At 36.2% G+C, this 8,407-nt stretch overlaps 1 protein-coding gene across 1 annotated transcript; it reads left to right on the top strand.

The window, feature by feature from the left end:
* Window positions 1-19: 19 nt before the first annotated feature.
* On the top strand, window positions 20-3,828 carry LOC129421324 (uncharacterized). The gene is made up of 17 exons (XM_073873707.1): window positions 20-72; window positions 224-311; window positions 437-507; window positions 1,362-1,497; window positions 1,622-1,692; window positions 1,793-1,843; window positions 2,000-2,084; window positions 2,163-2,210; window positions 2,302-2,348; window positions 2,461-2,554; window positions 2,633-2,700; window positions 2,801-2,851; window positions 2,988-3,069; window positions 3,148-3,249; window positions 3,341-3,387; window positions 3,498-3,597; window positions 3,684-3,828. Exons 1-17 carry the CDS (start codon window positions 44-46, stop codon window positions 3,741-3,743), a joined length of 1,230 nt encoding a protein of 409 aa, XP_073729808.1. The 5' UTR covers window positions 20-43; the 3' UTR covers window positions 3,744-3,828.
* Window positions 3,829-8,407: the final 4,579 nt, after the last annotated feature.

Consider the following 8,407-nt stretch of genomic DNA (forward strand, 5'->3'; position numbering starts at 1 on the left):
ATTGTTTTACTTACAGCAAACTAGTGCAGATGAGGTGGAGGATATGGAGGTGGAGACTAGTTTACCATCTCCGTAAGTTTATAAAAGTTTCTCTAAATTCATCTTTAACCAGTCTAGTATTACCTTTAGCTTTGTTTTTAAATCTTCTTCAGTAAACTTAATATTTTATTGCTCAAATATTTGAAGAAACAGTTCTTAACAATATATTTAAATGTGTTTTTAGACCTCCACCTCCAGATGGGTCAACCGCTCCGGTTGCACCTCCTCAGCCCCAAACGCCTCCTCAGCCCCAGCCGTCTTCGTCCTATCAGGTAGATTGTGAACTTTATTAGTGCCAATTTTAATGATAAAGTAGTTTCATGTAAATTAGTCTTTAGCAGAACTTCTGTTAATTTTAATTTGTTTTAATAAATGTGTTTTAAATCTAAAATTACAGCAAAGTAATGAGATGGAGCTGACATCAATAATGGCCAGACTCTGTCTCACGGAAATTGATATTAAACCTCAGTAAGTTTATCATAGTCTGTCTGTTTTAGACTTTACATTTTTTATTTGCACAAATGTTTACAGAAACAGTTCTTAAAGGAACACGCCCACATTTTGGGAATTTAGCTTATTCACCGTATCCCCCAGAGTTAGATAAGTCCATACATACCTCTCTCATCTCCGTGCGTGCTGTAACTCTGTCTGACGCAGCCCCCGCTAGCTTAGCTTAGCACAAAGACTGGAAATGCATGGCTCCAGCTAGTATACTGCTCCCAATAAGTGACAAAATAACGCGATCATTTTCCTATTTATGTGTTGTGATTTGTATAGTCAAACCGTGTACAAATAACAAGGTGATATGAGACACAGCGATCTTTTAACAGTATACATACTGAGAACTATATTCTCTGAAGACGAAGCACTGCCGCATGGGCGGAGTGATTTGCACAATTCTGACCGAACTCTCTGCTCCTCACCAGGGGCTTCTCGTGTGCTGCGAGCAGATCACTTCGCCCATGCGGCAGTGCTTCGTCTTCAGAGAATATAGTTCTCAGTATGTATACTGTTAAAAGATCGCTGTGTCTCATATCACCTTGTTATTTGTACACGGTTTGACTATACAAATCACAACACATAAATAGGAAAATGATCGCGTTATTTTGTCACTTATTGGGAGCAGTATACTAGCTGGAGCCATGCATTTCCAGTCTTTGTGCTAAGCTAAGCTAGCGGGGGCTGCGTCAGACAGAGTTACAGCACGCACGGAGATGAGAGAGGTATGTATGGACTTATCTAACTCTGGGGGATACGGTGAATAAGCTAAATTCCCAAAATGTGGGCGTGTTCCTTTAACAATATATTTAAATGTGTGTTAGACCTTCACCTCCGGATGGGTCAACCGCTCCGGTTGCGTCTCCGCAGACGCCTCCTCAGCCCCAAACGCCTCCTCAGCCCCAAACGCCTCCTCAGCCCCAGACGCCGCCTCAGCCCCAGCCGTCTTCATCCTCTCAGGTAGATTGTGAACATTATTAGTGTCTATTTTAATGTTAAATTGGTTCATGTAAATTAGTCTTCAGCAGAACTTGTGTTAATTTTAATTTGTTTTAATAAATGTGTTTTAAATCTAAAATTACAGCAAAGTAATGAGATGGAGCTGACATCAATAATGGCCAGACTCTGTCTCACAGAAACTGATATTAAAGCCGGGTAAGTTTATCATAGTCTGTCTGTTTTAGACTTTACATTTTTTATTTGCACAAATGTTTACAGAAACAGTTCTTAACAATATATTTATATGTATTTATAGACATTCATCTCCTCACAGGCTGTTGGCGGAGGTCACGCCACCTCAGGCCATGTAAGTTTATCAAAATCTCTCTAAATTCATCTGTAACCAGTCTAGTATTACTTATATTAAAATGATTAATGCTTATATATTACATACTTTATTTTTTACAGTAAAGTTAAATGTTATCAGAAACCGTTCTTACAGTATCTTTATTTGTATGTGTAGACTTTCACCTCCTCACAGACAAGCGCCTCCTCCCGCCTCACCTCCACAGTGTCGCGCTTTTAAGTGTCCGCCTCCTCCGTCACAGGTAGATTTAAACCGAAGCCTTCAGCAGAACTCAATATTCATTTTAATTTGTTTTAATATACGTGTATTTAATCTTCAGGATGAGATGAAGCCGATGCCTCCGGCCCAGACACCATCGTCCGCTCAGGTAGATTTAACCAATGTCCTAAATGTTATTTGTGACAATTAAATTGAGAATTTCATTTCTTTTATTAAATCTTTGATTGTTTTATTTACAGCAAAATAAAGCAGACACTGCCGTGGCCGACTGTTCTTCAGTTTCTCAGTAAGTCTTTATTTCAGCATTAACCTTTGTTATATTACATTTAGTTTTTAATTTGAGATATTTTAGCGCTTGAATGTTTGAATTCTCACAGTACTTTTATATGTGTTTATAGACCTTCAACTAATAACAGTCGGCCAATCCGGCTAGTGTCTCCTCCCGCCTCACCTACAAAGCGTCGTGCTCCTAAGCGTCCGGCGTCTTCACAGGTAGATTAAAACGGAAGTCTTTAGCAGAACTCAATGATCATTTTAATTTGTTTTAATATACGTGTATTTAATCTTCAGGATGATCCGGATGAGATGGAGCCGACGCCAAAGAGGCCCAGGCTGTGCAATACCGATATTAAAGCTCAGTAAGTTTATCATAGTCTGTCTGTTTTAGACTTTACATTTTTTATTTGCACAAATGTTTACAGAAACAGTTCTTAACAATATATTTATATGTATTTATAGACATTCATCTCCTCACGGGCTGTTGACTGATGTCACGCCACCTCAGGCCCAGTAAGTTTATCAAAATCTCTTTAAATTCATCTCTAACCAGTCTAGTATTATGTTTAGCTGTGTTTTTACATTTTTTTACAGTAAAGTTAAATGTTATCAGAAACAGTTCTTACAGTATCTTTATTTGTATGTGTAGACTTTCACCTCCTCACAGACGAGCATCTCCTCCCGCCTCACCTCCTCAGCGTCGTGCTGTCAAGCGTCCGGCGTCTTCACAGGTAGATTAAAACTAAAGGCTTTAGCAGAACTTAATGATCATTTTAATTTGTTTTAATATACGTGTATTTAATCTTCAGGATGATCCGGATGAGATGGAGCCGACGCCGAAGAGGGAGAGGCTAAATGGGCTGTCGACTGAGGTCACGCCGCCTCCGGCCCAGACGCCATCATCCACTCAGGTAGATTTAACCAAAGACTTAAATGTTATTAGTCACAATTTCATTGAGAATTTCATTTCATTTATTAAATCTTTCATTGTTTTATTTACAGCAAAATAAAGCAGACACTGCCGTGGCCGACTGTTCTTCAGTTTCTCAGTAAGTCTTTATTTCAGCCTTAACCTTTGTTATATTACATTTAGTTTTTTATTTGAGATGTTTTAGTGCTTGAATGTTTGAATTCTCACAGTACTTTTATATGTTTATAGACCTTCAACTAATAACAGTCGGCCAATCCGGCAAGTGTCTCCTCCCGCGTCTCTTCCTAAACGTCGTGCTGTTAAGCGTCCCGCTCCATCCACTTCACAGGTAGATTTATACCAGAGCCCTGAACAAAACAAATTCAATTAAAAAAGTTATTTGATGTCTTAAATCTCTGTTGGTTTTATTTGCAGGAAGCATCTGAAGGCATGGTATCAGACGCCAAGAGACCCAGACTTCATAAGTTACTTTAAAAAAAAAAAAGAAGAAGAAGAAGAGACCCAACCTGACCTCCTCAAACCCCGAGCAGAAAATAAATAAAAATATTTTGATATTAAACAGAGTAGAGTAGTACAGAAAACAAGAATTACAAAGATTGTTTGTGACGCATTCATTATGTTCATTTATTGTGTCAAACTTAAATGTAATGCGATTATCAGCCGCATCAAATGAAAAGAGCAAAAATCATGATCAGGTTTTACCAACATTTCCATCATCCACTAGAAAGCACTTACAGCCAAACTTACTGTAAACCTAATAAGACAAAGAACCAAGTTAGGTTGAAATCACTGAGAGAGAAACTTCACTAAAGTTTCTCTGTTCTCCTTTAACTCCTTTAGTAACACTAAACAGACAGATCACAGATGAGTTCAAACAGTTAACTAACTTAAAATCAATACAAGGTCTTTACATCTTCTAACAATCTGATTACGAGGTTAAAAGATCAAAAAGGTTTTTAAACGTCTCTCTACAGCTTATGACGTATAATATATGAGAGATTTCTGACTGCAGCAATAACTTATAAAAAAACCACTTATTTTTATTATCATAAGAAAACATTGAAGTTTATTGGTTATGACGTGGACGACTTATGAATACATAAATCATTTCTGAAGAGTTTGTTTTGAATAAACACAGTAAATAATCTTTTATTTAATATCTAAAGGTGAAAACATCTGAAGAGAGATCTGTATACGAGCTGTTAACTGTTAATGTTTGTATATAGCACATGATTCACATTGTTTTCTTTATCACACTGCATTCAGGGATCTTGATGGCCACATAAAGGAGGTGACCTATAAAGCAGCACAACATTTTATTCATCTGTTTCAGAGGTAAGTTATTTAATTACAAATGTTACTTTATAAAGTCACTGTTTTATTAAAGTCATTTAAAATGATAAACATCCAGTGATGCTCTGAATGAACTGAGATTTATTGAACACACAGTGTTTCTGTTCATCTCGCGTTATTCTTGAGTATTTATAGATTAATATTTCATCCTGAAGAGTCTTTAGTTTGATCAGATTTATAAAAGAGAGATCAGCTTTAACTCTGGAGATGAACCGCGGGAGGAGTGAGTCAAGAACAAGCAACACACACAAAACATTATCTCACTATCTCTTGATAACTTATAATTCACTACATGTTCATATCAATGATGAATTCATGAATTCAGCTTTAAACAAACACACACACACAACTTCGCTGTTACTCTGTTTCAGGGTTTATTTTAGTTAATGATATTTATCTTCAGAGGACGTCTGCGCATGCGTGCACTTATGATGAGCGTTCAGCAGCACATATTCAGTGCTATATTATAATGTTAAAGCACTTTTATTACATTTACAGATGCAAATATCAATTGCTGTCTATCTCTGTCTGTTTTCTTTTTGAAAATAAAATATTTTTTAATAAAATGGATTGTTGTTTGTGATTGGACTGAATACTATACACATACATATGTTTATTATTAATATATCTCCAAATATCAGTGGATGCATGAATTAAACACAAGTTACAATTCAATCAGTTACTGAATGTTACAATAAAGTACATTTACACATCAATTCAAAACAAACTCATCGCTCTCTTTTACTTATTAGATAATATGAGATCTCAATTTATAATAAATGTGTGTGTAAATTAGGGCTGTCAAAATTAACGCGTAACGCAAATTCATTTTAACGCCACTAATTTTATTAACGGAGATTAACGCAACGCGCAATTTCTGTTTGACCCTTGGTCCAGCCCATAGTTGAATGAACAGAGACGCAGACAAATGTGACTCTCTCTAAATGAGTAAAAGGTTTTCATAGAAATATAAGAACATTAAGCAAATCGTCAACCAAATCCAATGCTCTAAATGCTCGTTGGACATCTGATATGATCTTTATTTATACGTCTGAGAGGTGTAACGTTACCGTCCTCCTAATGCTTAATCTAATACAAAGATGCGTCTCAATTCATTTTGGTTTCGCTTTTATGCATGACTTAGAAAATAGACTGCAGGACTTACTTGATGTTAAAAGAGTCATTAAGAGAGATAAAGTTCGGTACCTGATTAATGTTAAAGAGTTATTAAGAGCGACAAGACTCAAAAGCGATCCTCTCACGCTGACTGACTGATATCTGAAGCGCGTGCACACAGACGCGCGAGTGCGCGACCCGGATATATAGACATCTACACAAAAATTACAGTTTTACAAATATCTGTTTTGATAAGAATTCACGCAGGTAGGCTCTATAATCTGTTATGTTTTAAGTAAATGTTTGGTTAACTGTTGGGTAAAACTATCTGATGTGTAACATTATATTAGATCACTTAGATTTTAAGCAGTCTGTCTCAATGTCAATCAAACAAAAGTTGAACATACATTGATGATGTTTTTGCTTTGTGTGTGCTAAATCTTTTAGTTTTACCAGTGATTTTAAGGTATTGATGTGGTAATATAATGTATGGATGTGGAAATGTTTGTGGTAATTTGACTCTTTCAACTTCAAACACGTGTAGTTCTGTCATATTTTGTTATATTTCAACAAATCATGCATGTCAAAATATGAACAACTATTTTTTTTTAAATTTGCTAATTCAGACTCAACTTGCCAGCACAGGTCACAAATGATGCAGCAGCAAACAAAAATGGAGAAAGAAAAATCTTCTGAAAGGAAAATTCATATACAAAACAATGGCTGGTGATTCTGTTAAAATGTAAACAGGCTGTTGTTAACATACATTTGCATAAAGCATCTATATATGTATATATGATTAGAATATTAAAAACCTGAGAAGTGTTAAATTAGGGTAAATTTAGAATGGATAAAAATGTGCGATTAATTTGCGATTAATCGCAGTTAACTCATGAAATCATGCGATTAATCTAGATTAATTTTTTTAATCTATTGACAGCCCTAGTGTAAATACATTGTCAATATTGAGCCAGAAACTTTAACTTGTCCTATACATTTGATCTATAATTGGTCTTTTTCTTTAAAAATGGGCCTTTTGCAGCTACTTTCCTGAGCTATCATTTTTTTGAGCCAAATGATTAATGACATATTATGTTACTATGGGCACTAATGTAACATTTCCATTCTCCACTTCTGTCACAGCAGATTGATCAATGCAAATGAATTATTATTAGTGTAGTGCACTGAAAAAGCATTACACAAAATTATTGAAAATCTGTAAGGACTGTAAAGTTTGCAGTTGCTTTAAAAAACCATTAACCAGTGTTGTAGTCGAGTCACCAACTGTCGAGTCCGAGTCGAGTCTCGAGTCCCAGTGTTCGAGTCCGAGTCCAAGTCCGAGTCACCAAAGAAGAGTCCGAGTCGAGTCCAAGTCGAGTCACCATTACCAGAGTTCGAGTCCGAGTCGAGTCTCAAGTCCCCAGTGTTCGAGTCTGAGTCGAGTCTCAAGTCCTGTATTCGAGTCTGAGAGTGCCTACATGTCTCCACTTTGGGACCTTCAAAAAACTGATAAAATGTATTAAAAAGGTTCTACATTAAACAAAAATGACACCACTGTCACGATTCCAAAGAAAGTTTATTTACTGATTTGACATACACTTTGGAACACACTTTGTAACTTTACGAAGTCATCAAAAGCATTTGTGTACTTCCATTGTTGTAAACTTGTGATTGAGAACTAGCGTAGAAAATTTACAAATTTAATTTGTAATCATGCTGCATTTTGTTTTTTGAGGAAATAAGAACAAACAACTGAGTTGGCATTGAAGTCTATTAAGAAAACATCCTGAAATGATTTTCTTAAAAAAACAATTTATTTTCCATAGTAGGAGTCATTTTTTGGACCCAACATCAAATAGGAAAATTCAACTGCAGTAGCCACCGTTCAACCTGAAGAGGGCAGCACTCAGACGTTTTTACACCATATATTGTAGTATTGAAACACTTTATATCCAAACGTACATCAAAATCAATGAACAGCATTAATAAACCATCATTCTTACAGATCAGTAACTAAATAAACTTGGATTAGGGTTTAGTTACTCTTTTTAAGTTATCAACAGACAAAAATGATGTAATCTGAACCAGACATACATTAACCCTAGCTTCTTCTCTTTGTTATATATACATTAGTCAGTAATATTTAAAAAAAAAAGCAAACGTTAGGCAATGGAAAGCATTTTACTTACTTTTCTGTTTGCATACGTGACAGGTGTCTGTTAAAGTTTGAGGTTGTACCAGTCTTTTAACTACAAACACAACAATTAGCGATGCTTTTTACAGCATTAGAAGCAAAATTCGCGTAGGCGAACTTCACGATCCGGGGCACGTCTTTCTGCATTTTACAAATTTGAACATTTAGCCCGCGAATCATGCATCATGCATTGCACGAGCGTAAAAGTGAGTGACGTCAGTGAGTGTGTTGTCAAGCAAAGAGAGCGAGAGGTAGCAGTGTCTGTGAAGGGAGATCGCGACTGGTCTTGGGCACGAAACAGGAAAAGTGTAACACCTTATATAATTTTTGATAACATATTTAGTCAAAAACAAAGTGATGAATGCTCAAGTCCGATTGTATATATCCTCGAGTCTGAGTCCAAGTACGAGTCATCAATCCGCGAGTCCAAGTCGAGTCACAAGTCCAGAGAATGGATTCTCGAGTCGGACTCGAG

This window comes from Misgurnus anguillicaudatus, chromosome 12, assembly GCF_027580225.2.
Source record: "Misgurnus anguillicaudatus chromosome 12, ASM2758022v2, whole genome shotgun sequence".
Lineage (NCBI taxonomy): Eukaryota > Metazoa > Chordata > Actinopteri > Cypriniformes > Cobitidae > Misgurnus > Misgurnus anguillicaudatus.